This window comes from Crocuta crocuta, unplaced genomic scaffold (assembly GCF_008692635.1).
Source record: "Crocuta crocuta isolate KB4526 unplaced genomic scaffold, BGI_CrCroc_1.0 scaffold52, whole genome shotgun sequence".
Classification (NCBI taxonomy): Eukaryota; Metazoa; Chordata; class Mammalia; order Carnivora; family Hyaenidae; genus Crocuta; species Crocuta crocuta.
In genome coordinates, this window is record NW_027528617.1 from 2029353 (window position 1) to 2055727 (window position 26375).

Consider the following 26375-nt stretch of genomic DNA (forward strand, 5'->3'; position numbering starts at 1 on the left):
TAAGACTATTAATATATTAATATATAACTATATATCATATATAAAGTAAGTAGTAGTGTGGAACGCTTTTTCCAGGTGCCATAACATGTATCAGAAAATGATCTTCCCCTAACAATAGAGATCTTATGGAAAGAGCTTCAATTTTCCATTTTCTGAATTGCTACTGGCACCACAAGATGGCCCCCTTTCATTTTGAATTTTTCCTTTTACATCTTAAAGTCAATATATCATAGTATCCAGGAACAAATATACAAATTTCCTCTGCAAGGAATAATCTTTTCAATATTGTTGCAACGATATTGCAATGAGTACTGTAGTTGTCCTATGCTACTGGGTAAAATTGTGACTATGGGCAAATTTGGAAATCTAAAATTACTGGTGGTGAATTGAAGAAGTAAATAGAGATGCCAAAGAAAAAAATTTCTAAAGCATTGGTTCCAAAGGTATGAACCCTGGACCAACAGGATAACATCACCTGAGAACTAGTTAGAAATTCAAAGTCTTGGGTCCCACCCTTGACCTATGAAATCAGAAAGGCTAAGGTCAGGCCCAGTACTTCGTTTTAACATGCCCTGCAAGTGACAGTGATATATGCTCAAGTTTGAGAACACAGGGCTAAACCATCTAGGATGATTCAATAGAACTGTAATTTGCAATTCTAGATTCAAATCCCCCTTCATACCTACAAAATATACCACTTACATATTATATATAAATTACATATGTTTATTTCGTCTTTCCCTTAGTACTTGCTAGACCCTGTTCTAAACTGATGTACTAAAATGAACAAAATACTATTCCTAAACAAGGAATTTTCAGTATAGCAGGGTGATAATCAGTAACTGGAATAAACCATGACAGAAATAAACACAGGAGGGACACCTAACTGGACCTAAGGACATTAAATAAGGCTTCCCAAAGAACATAATGCCTAAGCTGTAAGCTGAAATAACCATAACTGAAAGAAGATGCCAGAAATTTATTTCCAAAATGTAATCAATATATACAAGGGCCTGTGAAAGATACAGCAAGGTATGATTAAGGAACTCAATACAATTAAAGAGTCAAGTTAAGCTAGTGAATAGTGAGAGAGAAGACTGAAAAAATGAGAAATCATAGGATTCAGATGGCCTTCTATGCTATACTGAGTTGTTTGAACTTTGTATAAAGGAAGTGGGAAGGGTAGGGTTTTAAGAATAAGATTACATAGATTTTACAGAGATTGTTCTGGCTGCTGAATGGCGATAGGGGGGATAAGGGATTAGGCAAACGAGATATGAATACTTGCCCCACAACATAGCTCACAGGACAGGACACAGGCCTACAGAGGCACTGTCTTTCAGAGATAAAACCCCCATATCCTACATCCCTCCCCTCAAGCCCACAGGAATTGCTAAATGCCTAATGAATGCCAAGAAGATAACAGATGTCCAGAGAAACACATCTTTCACTGTTGTTTTACAGCAACTTGCTCCCAGCCACTGAATGTGATGGACATTCTACATATGTAGAGACTACACGGTGTAGGCACAGCGCTGGGCCTGTGGCAGTGATTGACAGGAGACTGCTTTAATAACAGCTATCACTTGTTCAGTGCAATTATGTGCTACACATCTAACATGCTTTAAATGCTCACAACCCTATGGTATAGATTCCAATTTTTACATTATTTTACAAAAAAGGAAACAAAAGTACATAACAGCAAGTAATTTGCCCAAGATCACAAAATAAATGGCAGATTCAGAATTCAAAACTAAGCAGTTTAGGGCTCCTGCCCGGCTCAGCCGCTACAGCATGCATGCAACTCTTGATCTCCAGGTCGTGAGTTGAAGCCCATGTTGCTCATAGAGTTTACTTTAAAAAATAATAATAATAAGTTTTTCGGGGCGCCTGGGTGGCTCAGTCGGTTAAGCGTCCGACTTCGGCTCAGGTCATGATCTCACAGTTCGTGTGTTCGAGCCCCACATCAGGCTCTGTGCTGACAGCTCAGAGCCTGAAGCCTGTTTCGGATTCTGTGTCTCCCTCTCTCTGACCCTCCCCTGCTCACACTGTCTCTCTCTCAGAAATTTAAAAAAAAAAAAAATTAAAAATAAATAAATAAAAATAAGTAATAAGTTTTAAAAACTAAGCAGTCTAAATCCTGGCACTCATAATCACAAATATGATGTAACTATTCATTGAGTGCCTACTATGTCAGGCAGGAATTAGACTAGATAACTTATATCATATAAAATTCATATATAATATTTGTCAGTCACAGAATCCTGAAGAATAGATCACCACAACATATAGATTAGGAATAAGGTATTTACTAATTTAGGATTACTTATACCCTATTTAAGAATTGCTAGATGAATCCCCTTGTCTTCCTAAATTTGAGATATTAATTGAGGGATTTACAATTTAAAAGGAATTGTAAAGATCCATACTCTCAGAAGTGTAAGTTAGATAATAAGAAAAAGACTGGCTTAAAAAAAAAAAAAGGGTAACTGTATTTAAAAATATTGAGAGAGGACTGGGGCACCTGGCCTGGCACCTGGGGCTCAGTCAGTTAAGCATCTGCCTCTTGATTTCAGTTCAGGTTGTGGTTCATGAGTTTGGGCCCCACATGAGGCTCCTACTGACAGTGAGGTGGCTACTTAGGATTCTCTCTCTGTGTCTCTCTCTCTCTCTCTCTGCCTGTCCCTCACGCACGCAGGTGCACACACTTACTTTCCTTCGCAAAATATATTTTTTTTAAAAGAAGTGTTAATAACTATTCTTCTCAAACTGTTCCAAAAAATAGAAATGGAAGGAAAACTTCCAAACTCATTCTACAACACCGGCATTACTTTGATTCCAAAATCAGACAAAGACCTCACTAAAAAGAAAAATTACAGGCCAATATCTCTGATGAACATGGATGCAAAAATTCTCAACAAGATACCAGCAAATCAAATCCAACAGTACATTAAAAGAATTATTCACCATGGTCAAGTGGGATTCATTCCTGGGATGCAAGGGTGGTTCAGTCTTCACAAATCAATCAGCGTGATACACATTAATAAAAGAAAGGATAAGAACTATATGATCCTGTCAAAAGATGCAGAAAAAGCATTTGACAAAATATAGCATCAATTCTTGATAAAAACCCTCAATAAAGTAGGCATAGAGGAAACATACTTCAATATCATAAAAGCCATATACGAAAGACACACAGCTTATATCATCCTCAGTGGGGAAAAAAACTAAGAGCTTTTCCTTTACAGTCAGGAACAAGACAGGGATGTCCACTCTCACCATTACTAGTTAAATAGTACTAGAAGGGGGCCCCTGGGTGGCTCAGTTGGTTGCGGGTCCGACTTTGGCTCAGGTCATGATCTCACAGTTTGTGGGTTTGAGCCCCATGTTGGGCTCTGTGCTGACAGCTCAGAGCCTGGAGCCTGCTTCAGATTCTGTGTCTCACTCTCTCTGTGCCCCTCCCCTGCTCATGATCTGTCTCTCTCTGTCTCTCAAAAATAAATAAATGTTAAAAATGTTTTTAAAAAGTAAAAAAATAGTACTAGATGTCTTAGCAATCAGACAACAAAAAGAAAAAAAAAGGCATCCAAATCAGCAAGGAAAAAGTCAAACTTTCACTATTTGCAGATGACACAATATTGTATGTAGAAAACCAGAAAGAACCCACCAAAAAAATTGCCAGACCTAATACATGAATTCAGCAAAGTCTCAGGATATAAAATCAATGTGCAGAAATCTGTTGCACTTCTATACACCAATAATGAAGCAGCAAAAAAAGAAATCAAGGAATCGATCTCATTTGTAATTGCACCAAAACAATTAGGTACCTAGGAATAAACCTCACTAAAGAGGTAAAAGACCCTCTTGAAAACTGTATAGAACATTTATGAAAGAAAGTGTTTCTTTCCTTGTGAGAAGGGCACAAGGAAATGAAAAGCTTTCCATGCTCAGGAATTGGAAGAAAAAAACATTGTTAAGATGTCTATACTACTCAAAGCAATCTACATATTCAATACACTCCCTATCAAAAGAACACCAGCATTTTTAACACAGCTAGAACAAACAATCCTAAAATTTGTATGGCACCGCAAAAGACCCCAAATGGCCAAAGCGATCCTAAAAAAGAAAAACAAAACTGGAGGCATCCCGATTCTGGATTTCAAGCTATATTACAAAGCTGTAGTCATCACCAGTATGGTACTGGAACAAAAACAGACACATAGATCAACAGGACAGAATAGAGAATCCAGAAATAAACCCATAATTATATGGTCCATTAATGTTTCACAAAGCAGGAAAGAATATCCAGTGGAAAAAAGACACTTCAACAAATGGTGTTGAGAAAACCAGACAGCAACGTGGAGAAAAATGAAACCGGACCACTTTTTACACCATACACAAAAGTAAATTCAAAATGGGGGTGCCTGGGTGGCTCAGTCCGTTAACTGTCCAACTCTTGGTTTTAGTTATGATTTCAGTTTGTGAGTTCGAGCCCCACATCAGGACCCATGCTGGCATCACAGAGCTGGTTTGAGATTCTCTCTCTCTCTCTGACCCTTCCCAGCTCATGCCAGGTTTGTCTCTCTCAAAATAAATAAATTTTATAAATAAATAAATTCAAATGCAGGAAAGACCTAAATGTGAGGTAGGAAACTATCAAAATCCTAGAAGAGAACAAGCAGAAACCTCTTTGACCCTGGCTGGAGCAACTTCTTACTAGCCACATTGTGGAAGGCAAGGGAAACAAAAGCAAACATGAAGTATTGGAACTTTATCTAGATAATAAGCTTCTACCCAGGGAAGGAAACAATCAACAAAACTAAAAAGCAGCCTCTGGAATTGAAGAAGTTATTTGCAATTGACATATCTGATAAAGGGTTACTATCCAAAATCTATAACAAATTTATCATACTCAACACTCCAAAAACAATCCAGTTAAGAAATAGTCAGAGGACATGAATAGACGTTTTTCCAAAGAAGACATCCAGATGGCAAACAAGAGACGTGAAAAGATGCTCAACATCACTCAGCATCAGGGAAATACAAATCAAAACCATAAGATACCACCTCACACCTGTCAGAAGGGCTAAAGTAAACAACACAAGAAACAACAGGTGTTGGCCAGGATGTGGAGAAAGCGGAACCCTCTTAAATTGTTGGTAGAAATGATGCAAACTGGTGCATCCAGTTTGGGAAACAGAATGGGGGTTCCTCAAAAAGTTAAAAATACCACTACCCTGTAATCCAGCAATTTCAGTAGTAAGTATTTGCCCAAAGGATTAAAAAAATACAGATTCAAAGGGGTATATGCACCCTGATGTTTATAGCAGCATTATCAGCAATAGCCAAACTATGGAAAAAGCCCAACTGTCCATCAACTGATGAATGGATAAAGATGTGGTGCATATATACATACATACATACACAATGGAGTATTACTTAGCGATCAAAAAGAATGAAATCTTGCCATTTGCAACAAGGTGGATGAAGCTAGAGTATATTATGTTAAGCTAAATAAGTCAGTCAGAGACTTATGGGGGGGGAGGACAAACCACAAGAGACTCTTAAGGACAGAAAACAAACTGAGGGTTGATGGAGGGAGGGAGGTGGGGAACAGGCTAAATGCATGATGGGTATTAAGGAGGATGAGCCCTGGGTGTTGTATGCAAGTGATGACTCACAGGGTTCTACTCCTGAAACCAATATTGTGCTGTATGTCAATTAACTATAACTTACATAAAAATTTGAAAAGAAAAAAAATTCTTATGAATACTTTTAAGAAATTTTTCTATCCACATCAAGTGTTGATCCACTTCCAAAGGGTCAAAGTTTAATGTGCAAAGCTTTTGAAGTGATATGGAGATCTCAGATGTTGTGATTATATAACCAGACACATACAAACACACCCCCCCACACACATATATACTCATACATCCTTACACTGCTTTATACATTCATACATAGATTTCAGTATTCTTAATAAAATATGAGTGCCACTTTCTTTTAAATACCACAAGATGTTTTTGGTCTTTTATTTTTGGAAAAGGCAGAGCCTTTAGAATCTCTAAATGGTTCACAGATTCAAAAGTTTGCGTCTTGAACCCAATATCCTGTTTAAGAAACCAGTCAGTCCAAATAACCAAAAGAAACCCACGCTTCATTTACCAAGATAATAATTACCATGATCCTGTGTTAACCAAATGGCAATGAGACTTGCCCCTTTGTCAGTCATAAGAACAAACAGCAAAACTCTCTCTGGTCCTCACACGGATGCGAAAACTGCAGAGCATAGGCTTGGAAAAGCGGCGAAGACGAGGCACCAATTTTACAGGGATTCGGAGCAAGTTGTGACTGTCACTACCCAAACCTGGTCCACACAGCACTCGGACCAGTCCGCTTCTGGCAATCTAGATTCTTTTCACTCTTTGCCCTAAATCAGTGATGTCGCCTCTCGCTTAAAATCCCCTTGCCTATACACCTTCAATCCCGGGAAAACAGTTCACTTCACCGGTCCACTGCATAAAATCCACTTTCGAATTTCTCCCGCGAAAAACAGTGACGTCACTAACCCGCGACCACAACAGATCAGGACCCAATGCTCAGTCCGCCCCCTAGAACCAGCGTTTTCAAGCCGCCGAACTTTTCATTGCGAGCCTCCTAGGCCAGCCTCGAACTCCGACGCCCCGCCCCCTGCGCCAGCTCACGCTTGTGACGTCAGCGACGGACGCGCCGTCTCCGGGCTCTTTTCTGAGGCGTACCGGAGAACGGTGTCGCTCGTCCTATGACGCGGAAACCAGGACCTTAAGGATCTGGAGACGAAAACGTTGGAGGACGCAATCACCGGCCCTGTGTTTTGGGAATTGAGCGGAGTAAGTTCCAAGTAGACTGTAGATAGTGTTGCTCAGGTTGAGCGAGGTCTCAGTTTCTCTTTTTTCACGCAGTCCATTTTATCTGTCGTCCCTCTCTCCTCGCCCCCTCCCTGCAAACCCATCAGTTTGCTTGTGTCAGTTCTCTCTGCGCACGCGCAAAAAGTCCTTTGGCAGCCCTTGTAGTTCCAGTTTTCAGAGATTGGGGGCGCGCGTTGTCCGGCGTTGGGAGGTTGGGGGCCCGCCCAGCGTTTGGCGACGTCCTTGTGAAAGGACGGATGCTGAGGCGGGCCATAGCAAAAGTGGAAATTGCTTTACTTCGTCGTGAGCCTCGGCGGCCAAACGATAGCTAGTGCAAGGGCTTGTGTTTTGAAGATAAGTCATTTTGTTTTTCAAGGTTTTAGTTTTTGTCATCAAAGAAACGAAAATCAGTTACGGAAGGGAGCTGACAGAACTGTTAAGTGTAGTGGGTTAATAGATGCCCTTTAGGGAAAATATGGAAGCAGTTAACTGAGAAGTGGTCTTAAAAAGCTACAGGGAGTAAGATGCCAATTAACGTGGGTCTTGAGAATTGAATAGAGGTTTATAAGACAAGACAAAAAGACTAATTCAAAACATGCACACAGGCAAGGGAGTTTTGGTACCGTTGGATGGTCAGCCGTGACTAGAACTTAACGTTTTTGACAATACCATTTCTTCTAAAACCGATAAAAGCAATGGATGAGTTTCCCAGGAAAATTCATGTACATGTCCAAATATTTTGCGTTATTATAATTTTGTCGGGAAATTATGAAGAGCCTTGAAATGTCCAAGAAGCATAATACTGTATGTATTGTCCAGGTCACTTTTCTAGGTTGTATCTTTCATTGTCATTGAGTTATTTTACTTTGTGTAAATTGTAGAAAACTTTCATCGAAATTAGTCTTACAGTTAAATTAATTTTGCAGTTCTTACCCTGACCAGTTTTACATCTATTAACAAACTCGTTTCAGTGTTCTTGATTGCTTATTTATTTTAATTCTCCTTTAAACTGGTATTTTACTTAATTTTTTAAGGCTCCACTTGTGACCTTGAGATTAAAGGTCGCATGGTCCACCCAGTCAGCCAGATATGTGCCTCCTGGGCTACTTTTTAATACTTAACTAGTTCCTAAAACAGAACACACACACACACACACACACACACACAATCCTACTTAACTAGTTCCTTGATTTATTACTTAAAATATTCGATGTGTATTCCTGTTCTATTCACTTATATTTAAATTTCTCTTTTTAAAATATACCTTTTTACAATTTCATAGAATTGACAAGAATGTTTGAAACCCACCCAAAATTCCATGGACTTTAAGTTAAGAATATCTGAATCAGAAGATAGAATGAATGATGACAGGCTACAAGAGGTTGTACTAAAAGGTAGAAATCAAATTTATCAGAACTTGTTTACCTAGCTAATTTTGGCCAGTTCACTTCACCTTTAAGCCTCTGTCAAAACAAGTTGGAAGAAACTACCTGATTGTAATTGTGAGGATTTAAAACAATACATGTAAAGTAACTGACATTGTTACACAGTAACTTTTATTCTTTAAGGCTCTGTATAGCAATTAGATGTCACTGGTTCAATACTAATTTTTTAATTTTTGTTTTTTTATTACCAATTTTTAAACCATATTATAATAAAATGCTGAATAATTTTTAATGTTGAAAGTTTTAACATTAAAATCATAAAATTAGATCTGTGTTTTAGACAAGTTACACAGCTTCTGAGAAGGACAGATGATTTCTAGGACCATTTATAAACTGTTCCCATATTAGAGCAACAGTAGTTGTAGAAATTCTGGAGGGAGAGAAGAGCCATTCCAGAAGTTGAATTGATAGGACTTTGTGAAAGATTGATGAATGATAAAATGATAATAATGGTTACGCTTTATGGAAGGAGTGAGAAGGTAGAGTTGGAGAAAGAAGACTGGGACAAAAGTACTGCCATGTAACTTCCTGATTTTCCAGTGGCCATTGCATAGGAAAGTTAAATGGTATCCTATCTTGTTACTTTGTATGTCATCCATATTTTCTTCTAATACAAAGGTGTATTTGATTATCTAGAGAATTTATTTCTTAAGATAGAAATTGCAGACCTATGTTATACACACTAGGCAAGAGTTTTGGAACTTAATTATCCAAGTCACAAAAATAATCCTTAGGAGAAGGAATGAAGGAGGGTCTCTGAGATGAAAATGATGGGGAAAATTTGGTTTGTGAGAATTGTGACTCTTCACTTATGCAATGCTGTCCTTTGTTTCTTTAGATGGTGGCTCTGACCAGGAAAGGAACTAGAGAGCTGATAGTCTGCCCTTTACTAATTTGGAGTTTTTGCAAAAGAAAAAGTTAACATTGGATCCTGCTGTAATGATAATCTTTAGCTTCCACTTATTTAAAAATTATAATCTTATCCCCTTTCAAAAGAACTTGAAGTGCTTAACATTTTGCAGTTCATGAGAGTCTTTTAAATACTTAATTGTTTAACAAGTGCTTAGGTTGTGATCAATCGAAAGTCCCTGCCTTCATTCATAGTTTTTGTTTTCTGGTGGGGTAGACAGACAGTCAAATTATAATTCCAAGAAGCAACAAGAGGATCCAAGGATACAAAGTGGTGATAGAGGGGATAGGTAGGGTTAAGGTTGCCAGGTAAGGAACATTTAAGATTGAGTGAGAGAAAGTCTTTTTGAGAAATTGACATTTATAGAGACCTGAACGAATAGGTCAGATCTCTATCACATCCCTGTGATGTGGTGAAGGGAAACAGCAAGAGCAAAGACCTTGAGATGGGAATGCTCTTAGCATGTGTAAGAAATGATATGTTGTAGTTGGAGTGAACCTATTGGAAAGAATTGTAAGAAATGAAGTTAGATATCCCCAGGCTAGATAGCATACTGCTTAGTAGGCCATCGATGGATTTTGGATTTTGCGTGTGATTAAAAACCCTTTGAAGGATTTTGTCCAAGAGACTGATGTACTCTGATTTACATATTTAAATGACTGTGCCGCCTACTATTTAGGGAACTAATGATAATGGAAGAAGAGTAGAAGCAAGCACAAGTTATGTTCTTATAGTAGTTCAGACAAGACACAATGATAGCATGGCCCAGTTGATAAAAGAAATTAAAAGTATTCATATTCAAGATATACCTTATAAAGGTAGAGCTAACAAGAATGCTAATGGATTTTGGCATATGAGGAAAAGAATTAAGGAGGATTTCAGAATTTTTGCTCTCAACAGTTTTGTGATTGGCTTTTTCCAGGATGGTGAAAACAAGGCAAAAAGTGGTTTGTTAGAACTTGAGAGTACAATCTTTGCCATATCCACATGAGATATACTTAAGGAAATAAGCAGAGATATAAATGGATGATTGAATGTTGGAATGGGGGGAGTAAATGGGAGAACTAAGGGCTGGAGAATATATATCGATTTGTGAAACATCAGCATAGAGCTAAAGAGCTTAAAGCCTGGGACCCTCTGAAAGGATATGTGTGGAGGTAAGAAGGAAGCCCAGGACTAAATTCAGTTCTGGTAGCAGGTAAAGGAAGAACAAAGTAGAATGGTCCAGAAAAGGAAATTGAGAAAGAGGAAAACTTTTCTGGAAGCCAGATGAAGAAAATATTTTCAAGGAAGGAGTTTGACTGCAGAGATTGCCAAGGGGTCCAGTAGTCAGTGGAGATCACTGTTTTCAGTTTCACTAGGGTGATGACCAGGGAAGCCTGACAGGATGGGCTGAAGAATGTGGTTGTAGCACTAAATGACACCTGATTGGTTTGTTTGTTTGATTAATTCTGACAAATAACTCCATTTTATATGCATCTCAATAAATACCTCATTACTTGCGTGTTTTCAAAATTGGTACTTGGTTAATCAGGTCCAGCTTGTTCTGAAAATGCCAAAATACTGATCAGTTAACCCAGATCCACTTTTTCCCCCTTTACCTACAACAGACATGTGTGACTTTCATACAAAGGACTAGAATCTTTTAGGTCATCTTGATATGTAAAAGCCTTGGCCCCTATTTCCCATCAATCTAATAAGTCTTTCTGGTCACATAGGTCCAAGGCCTGCATACCAACCAATAGTGGCTCCCACCCTGGTGCTATAGGGGAGACAGATAAAACGCTCCCCTTATGTCTTCACTCTCCTGTGTCCCAAGAAAACGGTATACTGGGAGCTTGGGAAAATATAATATGGGAAAACTATGTTATAGGGGTAAATCTCATTGCAGGCCCGATTTAATAAGCCTTTGCTCATTTATACATTTCTGTATATGTACTTTTGTGATTCAGTGAAGATGCCACAATTCATTCAATAAATTTTTGAGTGACTTCTCTGTGCCAGGGGAATGGGAATGCATCAGTATACAAAACAGACAAAAACCTGATTTCATTAACATTACGTTACTGTACGAAAATGTACAGTAGGGGCACCTGGGTGGCTCAGTCAGTTGAGCGTCCAACTTCCAGCTCAGGTCATGATCTGACAATTCATGAATTCGAGCCCCACGTCAGGCTTTGTGAGGAGCTTGCCTAGGATTCTGTCTTTGCTACTCTCCTCCCAAAAACAAATAAGCATTTTTAAAAGTATATAATAATGTTAGAACATAAGTGCAGTAAAGGGAAAATAAGGTAGGGGAGATACAGAGTATCCAGAAATTTGCAGTTTTAAATGAAGTGACATTAAGACTTTAGCAAGTGAGGGAGCAAAGTCATATTATCTAGGCGATGTTTGGTAGAGAACAGCAAATTCAGAAGGCCCTAGGTTGAAGATTTGCCAGCCAGGTTTTAGAACGAGCTAGATAACTGGTACAGCAAAGAAGAGACATAACAAAGTAACTCAAGAAAAGAGGTATTGACAATTGCTGTCCAAGAAATAAACACTGGGATGGGAAGTTCACCTGGAAAAGAAAAAGCCAGTTCTATGTGTCTAGTGAACAGAAGTTAATATTTTGGAGCACCTGGCTGGCTTAGTCCATAGAACATGTGACTCTTGAACTCAGGATTGTAAATTCAAGCCCCTCATTGGGTGTAGAGATTACTTAAAAAGAAAATAAAAGGAAAAAAAATGCTTAAAAAGTCAAAACCAAGATCAACGTATTTCGTTGGAGATTGTATATTTAAAACTGTGATTAACAATATAACTTTTTTCAAGTTAAGATGGAAAATGTCTGAGTCTTTTAATCTTACACTTTGACGTACTGACTTAGAGAAGTGTAGTTTGGTGAGATACAGATATTGGTAGAGCTTTTATTATACTAGCATATTCTGGTCCTGGATTATAAAATGCATCAAAAACTTCCAGATAAGATTAAAATGTTAAAAACCCAGACCAGAAAGCCAATGTAAATTTCCTCAGCTGACTGCAAATGTTAACCCAGTTTGTCCTCAGCCACCTGAATTAAGAGTCTATTAACCCTTTAGAGAATTGAAGACTAACCGAAATATTTTCTTGTATTACCAATTACATGGGATTATATTTTTTTCAATATACAGGAATGGAAACTGAAAGTGGAAATCAAGAAAAGGGAATGGAAGAAGAAAATCCTGAAAAGAAAAAAGAAGTGGAAAAAAAGAAACGGTCACGAGTTAAACAAGTGCTTGCAGATATTGCAAAGCAAGTGGATTTCTGGTTTGGAGATGCAAATCTTCACAAGGATAGATTTCTTCGAGAACAAATAGAAAAATCCAGAGACGGATGTAAGTTTACTTCACCATATCATGGAAATAGTTTTTAGATGCTGCCTTAAAATTTATTATGTACACTCTTCAATTTTCCCACATGAAAACTATTATACCTCTTTTTTTGCATTAGAGGACAAATATTTCTAGTGTTAAAAGACTCTCCATAGGATGGCAGCAAATAGAGACAAAGATTTCAGTTAATTCTGGAGACACACATCCTATTTTTGTTTTAGAGATAGAGTCTGCACGCACATGGGTACTAGCAGGGGAAGGGAGTGCAGAGATGGGGACAGAGGTTCTCAAGCAGGATCTATGCTGGCAGCAGATTATGACCTGAGCGAAATCATGGGCTCAAACTCCTCTGAGCTACCCAGGCTCAGTGTTTGTGTGGTGGAGCTCCCGGCAAGCTCAGTGGAAATAGAACACGGGATTGGGGTTTGAGTGGAGTTTTTGAATGCTGTGTATTATTCTTAATGGGTTAATTCAGACAAAGCATTTTCCCTAGTCCAAGTCTAAAAACTCCTTAGTTTTTTGGAGGGAAGTGTGATTGATTTTATACCAAAATGCATTTATCCTCCTCCTTTAGCAGTCACTTATATTTTACATTCTGTAATACTAACTTATGCATTCCCATTAGATGTTGACATATCACTTCTCGTGTCTTTCAACAAAATGAAAAAGTTGACCACAGATGGAAAGTTAATAGCCAGAGCACTGAAAAGTTCATCTGTTGTAGAGGTAAGAATTATTACAATTATATCACAGAATTATATGTCATGTCAATTATTAACCTCATGTGCCCATTTCTTAGCTGGACTTAGAAGGCACCAGAATCAGGAGAAAAAAGCCTTTAGGTGAACGACCAAAGGATGAGGATGAGCGGACAGTGTATGTGGTAAGCCCTTATTTTTTTTTTTAAAAAAAAAGCTCAGTGCTGGCATTCAAAAGATTGACGGAAACATTTTAATAATACAAGTAAAAGTTTATTGACCCAGAAAAAGTACTTCTATTTTAATATTGCTTGTAATTTACCATAGGAATTACTTCCCAAAAATGTTAATCACAGCTGGATTGAAAGAGTATTTGGGAAATGTGGAAATGTTGTTTATATAAGTATACCACATTATAAATCTACTGGAGATCCAAAGGGATTTGCCTTTGTGGAATTTGAAACAAAAGAACAAGCAGCAAAAGCTATTGAGGTAGGTCCGGAACCTAAAAAGAAAAGCAAAGAATTAGCAAGTATTTTTAAATAGTAACAAAATTTTGTTGATTTTCAGTTTCTTAACAACCCACCAGAAGAAGCACCAAGAAAACCTGGCATATTTCCTAAGACAGTAAAAAATAAGCCCATTCCTGTCCTTGGAACATCAGGTAGTTTAATTTAATTACTATTAATATTTTAAGTAAACAAATGTAGTTGAAGTAAAATGAAAACTAATGATGCAGCATTGTTACAGAAGAAAAGAAAAAGAAAAAGAAGAAGAAAGGCCGCATGAAGAAAGAAGACAATATCCAGACCAAAGAGTCCAGTATTGACGCGAGTAAGGAGAGCATTGGGAAAATGAAAAGAACCAGGACCGCATCTGAGGGATCTGAAGTAGAAATAACTGAACCCCAGAAGCCACCGTCAAAGAAAAAGAAAAAACGGGAAAGAGCAGAAGTATCCAGCTTACCTACAGTCAGAACAGGGAAGAGGAAGAGAAGTATCTCTGAAGAAGCAGAACACCCAACTCCCAGGTCAAAAGTAAAGAAAATGACGCAGAAAGACACTATTAAAACAGAAGATGTAGAAGTTCCCAAAGAAAACAAAGGTATTGACTGACAATTAAAGCTTAATTTTTATCTAAAAATAAAAGTAATTTATCTAAAACGAATCTTCTGACATTTTAAGATGTAGAAGTCTCTACTGAAGAGGAAAAAGACACGGGAGACGTAAAAGATGGATCCCTTTTAAAAGCAAAGAGGAAGCATAAGAAAAAACACAAAGAGAGGCATAAAATGGGAGAAGAGGTTATACCATTAAGAGTACTTTCAAAGTAAGTATGTGATACAAGTTCTGTTGTTGAAAATTGACACACTCCATCACCATTGCTAAAGTGCAATTCCAGTTTGTATTGAACAGAGTTGCATATTAGCAACAGTCATGGCTTGTAGCCAAGATCTGCACACATAATGGGTATAGATGGCAATTGAGGATTAAAACGGAACCACCGCACTAAAACATGGAAGCACTTATTTGTATCATGTCACAGCAAGCGTCTCCATGTTAAAGTAGAGGGCGTTCCTTGACAGATTTAAAGATACAGCTTAAATATACCCTACATGGTGAGTTCTCTTAGGCCTTGTAAACCTCTAAAATGTAAAAGTAAGACTTACCATCACTAAAACATGGAAGCACTTACTTTTTTAGAGACAAAGCAAGTACATCCACGTTTAAGTGGTGGGGAGCCTAGTCTTCTAACATGAAATCATGAACATTCTTTAACCTGTAAAGTAAGCTTAGAAAATACTGTATCAATATAAAGTTGTGTCCAGTTGGAAACACCTCCACTGAAACATGGAAGCACTTACTTTTGTTTTACACAGCAGGTACCCCCATGTTAAAGCAAAGGGGATTCCCTTGGGCCCTATAAGGAGCTTGTCTACTTGTTACATTCAGAGGAAGGATTTGGATTCACTTCTACTAAAACATGGAAGCACTTACTATTTTAAAAGTCAAAGAAAGTACTTCCATGTTAAAGTTAAAGGGAGTCCATCCACTCAAGGTGGAAGCCATGTAAGAAGAAGAAAAAAAAGGAAAGAAGAAGAAAAAAGCCTTACCTTTGGGAAGAAAGTTTTTCTGATACTTCCTGAATTGTACTCTCCAAGTGTCTGGTCCTTCTCTTGAAGGTTAAAAGGCAAGGACTTCAGGCACTTGTATTTATACTATTCTTAACTGCTGAATTCCTCTTGCCTTTTTATCTCAGAGAATCATTACAAGAGGTTTTTGTTATTCTAATGTATCAGCTCTCTGGGAATGTATGATCCTGGGTGGGTCTGGATACTTTTTTTTTTTTTGAAGTATACAGATGTCAATAATAACAACTAAGACCATTACCACAAGATATCCTTCTCTTTAAAAAAAAAAAAAAATCCCCTATCTGCTTGTTTGATGGCATAGATTAGAGTAACAATGAGTGCTCCTGTGGAGCCTGGAGAGGCATTGTGTTTCTATCTGGAGGAGCTCTAGCTGTTTGAAGAGACATCTACATGTTAAATGTATGTAAATAAATAAATTGCTTCCATGGGGTGTTTTTTTCTTCTTAGAAATTCCTTTTGAGTCAAGTAAATACTAAGGAATGTTATCTCTCAAATTGGAAGCAGTTTAACAAATAATCTTTAAATAATAATCTGCCATTTTCCCCCCAGTAACGACTAATTGTCACTAGTTAATGAATTCAAAACTTTTATTTTCATAAAGGAAAATATTTGAAACATATTCAAGAATTGTCAAATGTAAAACATTTAATCTGAACGTTGGGTCAAATGGAACTCCCCTTTGCATATTTGCTGGATGGACTTAGGACTTAAGTAATGGGAATGGGTGTTTAAAGAAGGAAAAGTTCAGAGGAGTGATTACAAGAGACTGTGAATGTATACATTTTGCTATTTACTTTTTATTTGGCCATCTGTTTTCATTATTTCAAAAGTACATTCTTTTCATTTTAGGAGCGAATGGATGGATTTGAAAAAAGAGTACTTAGCACTGCAAAAGGCCAGCATGGCTTCTTTAAAAAAAACAATATCCCAAATGAAATCTGAGTCAAAAATGGAAACAAACGGAGTACCTCCTAACTCTGGAATAGAAAATGAAAAAAGTAAATACCATTATGGTAGTTTTTGTAGCATTATATTGTGTTTATATACTAATGTACTATTTCTGAGTTATCATAGGGTAAACCTTAATTTGTAAAAAATGTGCAATTTATTTTTGATAGAAGAATATTTGAAGTACTTATTTTAAAGACTCCTATTTTTCTGGGCACCTGGCTGGCTAAGTAGAGCATGTGACTCTGGATCGAGGCCCCTTTATTTCAAGCCCTTGATGTTATTAAAAAAAAAAAAAAAAGAAAGAAAAGAAACAAAACTAATGAAGTGTCTTTTTTAATTAAGTTTTCTCTACAGTTTTTATTATTAATCAGAATTAGTGATGAGTGTAACTTATGAATGGACCAAGTTTGTAGAAACGAAAATTATAATTTCCATCTATAATTTTATCCTATTAGGACATATTTTCAATTCTTACAAATTGAAAATATAAACTTTCACATTATAATCATATTTGTTGAATGTTCTTACATATTCTGTGTCTGTTTATTAAGTGCTTTATTATTTGGTTAAGAGAAAGGGGGCATTTTTTTTTTAAAGGTTTTACAAGTGTTCTAACAACGCTTTGCAATTAGAGTAATAAAAGTTTTGGTATCTTATTTAATTCATGGTAATCAGCAATAAGCAGTATGACATTAGAATAACTTATTAATTATTTTACATTAATGTTAAGTAAATTAAAATTAGTTACTTAAATCAGCTGAAGAAATTACGTTCTTGTGAAGTGGACCTACTAAACTATTAAGTGTAAGAGGCTTATTTCTCTTTCCTTGTCAAATCAACAGCCAACAGTGAAGAGTGTTGTCCCCAGGAAAAAGTTAATGCAACAGGACCCCAGTTTGTGAGTGGCGTGATTGTGAAGATTGTTAGCACTGAGCCTCTACCTGGCAGGAAACAAGTCAGGGTAATGCTTTTGTGTGTCAAGGGTAGTTGTTCTCTTCCCTTTTTAAAATTTCCGAGTGTGAAAATGGAGAACAAAGCAAAACCAATAGAATTTGTTCCTTTGCAATAAACTACTTCTAGATTTGATTCCACCATAACTTTTGTGTTTGACTTGAAGTAAAAGTGAAGTCTCAAATTCCCTGCTGGATTAATTTCAATGAGCACAGTTTAAAACATCTTTCTGTAGAGCTGCACTTTGCTAATTTTATTTATTTACTTTTTGGTGCCATTAATGGTTGATTAGTTGAAAGAGTAAGCTTTACCGTAGTCATTATAACTTAAAAGAATAAAAAGAGTAAAATGCTTTCCTAGTATTCCTTTAGGGGACATTTTCTGTTTTGAGAGAAAATGGATTTTAGAAAATATTTCTTGCCAAAACGTATTAAAAGAGCTAATCAACATTAGAGTTGGTCTGAAATTATTATGAATTTTTAATCATCTTCTGTTGTCTGTCTGATTTTTGTAGCGAACATAATTTGTTTTCATTAGAGCTTTTAGCTTCCAGTAGATTCCTAAAAGATTTTGTGACCTAAGGAAAGTCAGAACTGTTTTGGTATCAAAGGGATAATATATGCATATTTTTTAACTAAATTCAGTAATTTTTGTCTGTTAATCCCCTTGGAAATTGAAATTTTTCTCCAAGAAGAAATAAAAGACTTTCTGGAGGAAAAAGGTTTTGTTAATATTCATTAAATTTTTTTTTTGTTATTTTCAGTCTGCACTGAGTGTTTTTAAAAATGTGAAACAATTACAGAGCAGTGTAAAATATTTTGAAAAGCTACAAAAATTTTGTATGCATGTGCAAATAGAGTTCTACATAATTTACAAATTGCTGTACCTACTGATCTGCAGTCTTTTCGTACTTATCTGTTTGATCACCTAACAGCCTTTTGTAACAGCACAACCGTATTTCCTACTGACATATTCCTTTCTAAAATAGCATATCTATTTTCATAGCAAATACATTTTCAACTGTTATACTGACCTTCATCATCATGTAGTATGTTGTTCTGGTTTTGCATAGACTCCTACTGGTCACAATTTTTAACTTGCATAACCATTGAAGTTGCTCACTGTAATAAGCTTGTAAACACTATCTGAAATCCTTTTTCCTTTAAAATCCTGTACCTGTCACTAACATAAGTTTAGGTTCTTTTTACGATATTGATTAGGGATTTGGTGAATCCCAAATTGGTTTTACCAGCTTGCACTTCAGAGTATGGTAACAATACAGAATTTCAGATTAGAAGGATAAAAAACTGAGGCTGTAAATGAAGCTGTGGTTAGTGAGGTTGCAAAAGATTTAAAAGAAAAATTAGAGTTTGCTATTTGAAATAACTGACATAGGTTCAGTAATATTCATCAAAGAGCTTTTATTATCTAAAAGATATACCAGTTAAAAGTTACTTATCCAAATCATAAAAGTTAGTAGTTACTTACATTTTGCTGGGAAAAAAAAAAATGAGTTGTTATGATGTTTATTGCTATGTAACTTGCCTATGTGATTACCAGGCTAATTTATCATTTTAAGGAGTGATTTTAAGTCCCAGGATTAGCCTAACATTATACTGGATAGATAGGTAATATTTTATATATTAGTAATCAAATCTATCTTAGTCAGTTACAGAACACTACCAATTAATATATTCACATTTCATTAACTTCATACCAATTATTTGTCTTGCTTTCTGTCTAAATTTAGTACTAAAGTATAAGTGGAAAGAATTGCCAAGTATATTTACCTCCAGTTCTATTTTTTTCATGTAATTAGTAATCAATAAGTACCAATTTTGAGATAGACAGTATGCTAAGTATACTGCTTATTCTTTATCACTAACTAATAAAGTTTTCTTATTTTATGATGAAATAATATTTCCAGATACTGCTCACTTATGGAATTCAGACTTTATAAATCCAACATCTAAAAATAATCTAAATTCTTTGAGGCTTGAAATTCGGGTCAAAAGTAAAGGAAGTCAGATGGGTAAAATGCTTTTTTTTTTTTTTAGTTGGAAATCTCTAGTAATTTCTTTGGTTTTCTGAATGGAAATTGATGAATGAAGAATTATATAACATTCCTGCATAATTGCATTGTTTACATCACAGAACATGCTGGGAAGAATTGATTAGGAATGCAGGAATCTTGTTAATTTGCCCTCACAGCAGGCATTATAGGTAAAACTTTTCCTTGCTGGATGACCACAACTTGTTTAGAAGAGATTGTTCAGGTATTTCATCAGAAACTATGAACTCTTGAGCTACATTCCCATAAATCTACTCAGGAACCTAGGATTTCTGTAGGTTCCCATGAAATGTTTTTTTCATGCGTTGTTAGAAAAAGTTGAATTTTTTTTTTCATATATTTTAAGTCGTAAAGGATTTTGTACAAATGAGTGGAAATGCACCTTCTCTCCCAACCCATTCTGGGTTTTTTTGTGTTTTCAATTTTATCCCTTATTTTACCTAAACCAAGACTTGTAACCCCCTTCTTGATTTGGGGGTTAGGGGAAATTATTTGTATATCCTGCTCTATAAATCTATTGTCTCTCTGTATAGTAGTCCTATTTTAGTTAATATTCTAAGGTTGTGGTTGATAAAAAGGTTTTTATTAGCGTTTTCAACTTTGTCCAAGTCAATTTTAAGAGTATTTGTGTATATTTTAAGTGGGGAGGTGTGGCTGGCTCAATCAAGAGAGTTTATGACTCTTGCTATCAGGGTTGTGAGTTCAAGCCCAGATTATGTCGGTAATCTCTAGCCTCAACATGAAGCTCAAACTCACAACCCCGAGATCAGGAGTCACCTACCTGTTGTACTAACTGAGCCAGCCAGGTACCCCTGTATGTATTTTGGAAGAATGATAGGTAGGATAGTTACTTCTCATTTTAAACTGGATATGGCTTTTTTATGTAATACATTCTGACACAGCCATGGGGATAATTTTAGAATTACTAGCAGGCATTTTTATTATTTATTTAAAATATCTCTAAACTCTCATATAGGATACTTTGGCTGCAATCTCGGAGGTTGTTTATGTGGACTTGCTAGAAGGAGATACAGAATGCCATGCTAGATTTAAAACCCCTGAGGATGCTCAAGCAGTTACAAACGCACATACGGAAATTAAAAAGAAACACTCCTGGAATCTCGAGATCCTTTCCGGTAAAACTTCAGTCTTTTTTTAGTAACTCTTTTATTTAGAGATGATTGTATTATGCTTTCTCATTTTGGTTAATAAACTAGTATTTTTTTTTTCACATTCTAGTATGTACAAAGTAGAATTAAATGTAGTCAGACATCCATAGTTTTATTACTGAAGTGTGATTAATGCCTTGAGTATGTTTCTTTATGTGTGTCAGTGATTATTGTTGTTTGTTTTCAAGGTGATCATGAGCAGAGGTATTGGCAGAAGATTTTGGTAGATAGGCAGGCCAAACTTAATCAGCCTCGTGAAAAGAAAAGAGGCACTGAGAAGGTAATCAATTCATTTTTTGTTTTTGTTATAGTTGTTTGGTAGCTTAAATATAATAATAGTTGAATGTTATCCAGAAGTCAGTAATGTGTAGTTCTAAAATAACCTTGGTTTTCCTATAGACGACAAAGATTTACATGTTATATACTGCATTTCAAATTGTGGGAGAGAATACTTGTTTTTCTGGATTTTGAAATACACAAAATTAGAACTATTTTACCCACAGGGTACATTATTTTAATATAGAGGTTTTTTGCTTTCCTTTCTTTCATTGTACCTGGTGGTAGCAATTTAATTTAAGCAGTATTGATTTCTAGTTGCTATGTATTGTAGTTTGCTAGTAAATAATTAAAGATTGTCTTAATGGTAAAAACACAATGTATTTAAGAGTGTGGTTTTTAAAGATATGAGCCACCACAGATAAGATTGGGAGACTTTATGCCTAATGTTTGTTATAGCAATGATAAGCTTTATTCCTTTTTCTCCAGAGTAGTCAACAAGTGAAACTAACAAGTTTAAATACTTTAAATAATGTAAAATAAGACTTGCTTTCAATAATTTTCTTTGAAATGATACTGAGTAACTTAATATTTATTTTTGCTTGTGAGCTGTCATGTTCATTCTTTTTAATCAGATTATTATAAATAGTAGCACATCTTTAAGTGCTTAGGACAAATTAAGGGTACATAGTAACTAAAGCTATTATCAAAATTTTAAAATGAGTATTATTAAATAAAAATCTAAAAAGATAAGCATTCTTCTGTGACTGGTTAGCACTTAGAATCATACTACTTCCTGTATCCTAGGTTTGTTGATTTGGGATTCCATTTATTGATGAAAAAGCAAGTGTTTTTCATCAGCCTTTATTGCCAAGGATTCACTGGAATTTAAGATGATTTGGAGGGAGGTCTCCTACTGGTCTTTGTTAAATTTGTTTCCATGAATACAGACTGAATTTGCTGAAATGTGGGAAGGCCTCCTTCCTCCCTAAAGACCCTTTTAGGTCTATGAGGTGTTAATTTCAAAGCCTGCTTGAGATTATTTAAATGTTAAAATCATTGCTCTAGAGCTCACAACTGAAATGAAATCACTTTGTTAAATAGTACTTATCCTTCTAATTGATGTGAATTTCATTTAAATTGTGTATGTTTTTAAAACTAGCAATTAGTTTTGTGTTTTCAGAAAGATCCGACCTCCATAAATAAACTTGAAGCAAGGAAATAAACACTGACTAGGGAATTTTATAAATTGTATTGGAACACAATGAGTAGCCCTGTTTTTGAGGTGGAAAGTTTTTTCCTGATCTTTTATCTGTTGCACCACCAGACTTGTCCTTACCATGATTTGTTCCATAAACAGTATAGGATCCTAGCTGATGCTGTGAAAGTAGCTAGTTGGCTCCTATCATGTACTTAAAAGAAGGAACCACACAAAGTGGGTATTGTACAGAAAACACAGTAATTAGTATGTCAGTCTACTTTTTACCTTTTTGATAATTCATTTAATTAATATTTTTTGAGTGCTGATTTGTGTCAGCCATCATCCTAAGAAATAGAGATATAGCCGCAAGTAACAAAACCCTGTTTTCATGAAGTCTACGGATGAAGAGTTTAGGTCAGCTGATGACAAATGGCTGTGTATAAAACTCAAATTAAAGGGTATTGTGAGATAGCTTTACATAAGATGAGGTTTTCTGGGAAGTTCTCTGTGAAAGTGACATTAAGCAGACTTCAGGAAAGTGAACCAATAAACAGGAGAGCTTAAATGCACAGCTTTCCAGGCAGAGGCAACCGAAAGCCCAGAAGCCTTGACGGGAAGGAGACCATTATAGCTGGAGATGGGAGCAAGCACCTTAGTAAGGGAAGTTGAATATTTAGGGAAAAATTAGCATCTAAAAAAAGTATTACATTAGCACTTTTCTGATACGACAGTTCAAAGTTTCCCAGTAGTATTGTATTATTTGGTCCATAATTGAACAAAGAAAAGCACTGGTAATAAATCTTGGTTCTTCATTTTCATGTTAGGGAGCAAAAAGAAACGGGACAGTTTCCTAAGCCCCAGTCAGTTTATACGATATTAAAAGAGGAGAGAGGATAGGTAAAGAAAAAAGATATTTTCTACTTAGGATCGTATTTTTACATATAAAGATCAAGTGTGGGTAAATTAAGACCCATCACAAAAGATCAGTATGATGAAGTATCTGCCAGAAAGGGTCTTACTCATTCTCGCTAGCCTTTGTAGTCTTCCCTATCACTTTGAGCACATTGGTAAAATTAGATAACAGCTACTGGAGACAGTGAGTCTTTTCTCATTTGTCTTTAGCTTTTAAAGCATATCTTTAGCTTTTAAAGCATATTTGAAATTTAGTTAACATGGTCTTTTCTCTACAAATTACTGATACGCTAGATAGTCAGCAGGGAAAGACAGTTCACAAAATTTTGTTTTAATCTTGAAGTGACTCCATACGAAAACAACAAATACACCCTACTTTCATTTTCAAAGTAATAAAACCCTTAAGTATATAGCATAAACCTTTACTTCCATAGATATAAGCCCTGATTCTGGCTTTGCTGATGACTTTTGTGAATGTGATCCTCATGTGGCTGTTACTGTTTTCTATCATAAACGATTTGGTTACCTTGGCATTTAAAAATACTTGTATTTTTACCTTGTCCAGCCAGTCTATCTGTATGCTGACTCTTGTTCTTTAAAGTAAACTTTTAATGTTTAGTAAACATTTTAAGAAACTAAAAAATAAATAAAAGTGACTTCCCACCAATGGCCAAACATTTTAACGAAAACTCTGGTGAATAATTACTAGAATCTATTTTTTTTTATTTTTATTTTTTAGATGTTTATTTATTTTGAGACAGAGACAGACATAGCATGAGCAGAGAAGGGAGAGAGGGAAACACAGAATCCGAAGCAGGTTCCAGGCTCTGAGCAGTCAGCACAGAGCCTGACGCAGGGCTTGAACCCATGAGCTATGAGATCATGACCTGAGCTGAAGTTGGATGTCGAACATTCTGAGCCACCCAGGGGCCCCTGGAATCTATTTTTTAAGGGAGTAAGATTTTCATTTCCTCAAATCTACAATAAGATATTTAAAATTTCTACATCAAGAAAACTCTTAGAATATTTTGACATCTTAAACAGTGTTCTACATTCCATATAATTTCATTTGCCTTTAAAAATACTAAAGTATTTCGTTAAGAGTGTGCTAAGTAAGAAGTTCTCTTAAGAGCAGATCCTTGGGGCGCCCGGGTGGCTTAGTCGGTTAAGCGTCAGACTTTCACTCAGGTCATGATCTCACGGTGCGTGGGTTCAGGCCCCGCGTCGGGCTCTGTGCTGACTGCCAGCTCAGAGCCNTTAGGTAGAATATTTTAATCTTCAGATTTGTAAGCAAACCTTTATGTAACACACACCCCAAAATATATTGTTTCACTACAATAATGCATGAGTTCACACACATAATATAATAAGTTAGGACCACATGTCCTTTAAGAAATGCCTTGGTAATTAATACTCAAGTCCAAGAGGATATGAAACAACTAACCACTATGGACCCTGAACCGTCCTAAAAGGTTAAAAAAAAAAAAAAACTGCCAGCGTGGAGTGGCTGTTTTCAATTGAAAAATTTTTAATAATGTGAAACTTAAGTGATAGTGTTTTAAAGAATTCTCAGATTTATTATCTGTTATATTTAAGAAACCATAATCCTGAGTAGTTATTTCTGTATTGATTTGGATTAAGCTTAATTTATCTTATTTGTCTACCTCTCCCTCTTTTAAAAAAAATTTTATTCAACCTGATTGATAGTTGTGGAATTTTTTTACTCATAATTATCTTTTTAAGTATCCAATACATTCTAATTTCTAATTTCTTTCTCCGTAGTTAATCACCAAAGCTGAAAAGATTAGACTGGCAAAGACTCAACAAGCAAGCAAACATATTAGATTTTCTGAATATGATTGAAAACCACTTTTGGTTCACCGCTTAAGATTTCACTGGATACTTGAACTTTTCTTAGGAAATCCATTTTATTATGCTAGTAAATAATAAAGAATGTTTTTTCTGAAACCTATGTTAATTAAGAGAAATTCCTTTCTTCCTTAACTTGTAAATAAGACTTTTTTTTGAGCCCAGTACATTGTATACCACAGTTTTACATTAAACATTTTATTTGCTGAAATTATCTTCTACAAATCAACCTCAAAATGATTTAGTAAATATGTTTTGAACACTATCATTAATTTTGTTGTTTTTATATTACAAAAACAAAACATTTGCAAAAATAATACTACAAAATAGTTTAAGAAAATTTGTTTGACAGTGGACTCACTGTGCTTATTTTATAGTTTGCTTTTTCCATTTCAAATATGTAGGATATCTTTTCATGTTGATTTATACAGAGACTTACGTGTGATACTTCATTCTGTTTATTGCACTTTGCTTATCTGAGCTTCCACTGAACAGGCCATACGAACTGTTTCGAATTAAAATGTTAAACTTTTAAAAGTATTGAGTTTGTTTTTCATAAATGAAGTTAAACATTTTATTTTTGCCTAACCAAAGTGAAATGTACCAGATGCTATGGACACAAGGAGAAAAAAAAAATCTCTCAGATTCAGCCTTAGGCATAACTGAACTCTATCATTTTATTCAGGAAAATCACAGACTGGAGTATTTAAGGCCTTCTCAGAACTGAACCTAGAGGGCTTTTTCATGACTGGCATCTTAATCCCTTGTCAGAATATCAAAAGCAGCCTTGGTGTTCATTTCCTTGGGCTAGAAACCATTCCTAGTTCCATCAGCTTTATCCAGAAGTGAGGGCCTAATTTGGTGCCTAATTGTAGAAGACCTACAGTCAGGAAACTATTTACTTCTATGGGCCAGGGATTTGAGGTGATTGGCTGCCTTACTGGTTGGGGTGACAGCAGTTTATTAATACTAAAAATAGGTATCTGGCAATTTGCCACGGACTCGCCCCTTTTTTCCTCAATGAAGGAAATCTAACACACACGCTTTAATGGAGGAAAAGAAAGATCTGTAAATAGTTACTAAACCTTACTATGAAGATTATGATTGATTATGCTTCAGTTGATCCAGAATAGTCAAAAGTTGCATGTAAGTTTCAAGGATTCAGTTGGTCTCAGTGAGGACTGTCTGAAGGTGACTTTCTTGGAAGGGTTATTAAGTAAAATTTCAGAAATTCTCCCCTTGGCAGTTTAAAAAAAGATAAGTGGTCATTCAACAAATATCTTTGGACACTTTTAGCACTTGGGACAAAGATCCCTCTCCCATGGACCTTACAGTTCAACAGTAGTTATAGACGTTAAGCAAAAATAGGTAATAAAAGTTACACTTTGGTAGGTAACTCCCTAGGAAAAACGAGAAAGGTGGAAGAGAAACCCCATTCATTCATTTTTCTATTTATTCCTTACTTCATTTAATTAAATACTTATTTAGCCCTTGCTACATATTTGACACTGACACTATAGACTTAAG

General features: G+C 35.8%; 2 protein-coding genes across 3 annotated transcripts in view; one reads left to right on the top strand and one right to left on the bottom strand.

Annotated features, from left to right (window-relative positions):
• ZGRF1 (zinc finger GRF-type containing 1) overlaps positions 1-6308 on the bottom strand; it is an 88401-nt gene extending 82093 nt beyond the window's left edge. Inside the window, exon 1 of the mRNA XM_077754995.1 lies at positions 6181-6308. The gene's annotated coding sequence lies outside the window, so the exon portion shown is untranslated. The remainder of the gene's footprint in view (positions 1-6180) is intronic.
• Positions 6309-6739: 431 nt separating this feature from the next.
• On the top strand, positions 6740-24951 carry LARP7 (La ribonucleoprotein 7, transcriptional regulator). Of its 2 annotated transcripts, none has more exons than XM_077755026.1 (13): positions 6740-6869; positions 12398-12601; positions 13224-13324; positions 13398-13481; positions 13624-13788; positions 13867-13960; positions 14047-14400; positions 14481-14625; positions 16298-16446; positions 17242-17360; positions 20398-20557; positions 20779-20870; positions 24762-24951. In XM_077755026.1, the coding sequence occupies exons 2-13, from the start codon at positions 12400-12402 to the stop codon at positions 24840-24842; spliced, it is 1746 nt and encodes a 581-aa protein (XP_077611152.1). In that variant the 5' UTR covers positions 6740-6869; positions 12398-12399; the 3' UTR covers positions 24843-24951. The 2 variants fall into 2 exon arrangements, with proteins under 2 accessions (XP_077611152.1, XP_077611151.1); XM_077755025.1 differs by lacking the exon at positions 6740-6869 and adding an exon at positions 8190-8281.
• The last annotated feature ends 1424 nt before the right edge of the window (positions 24952-26375 follow it).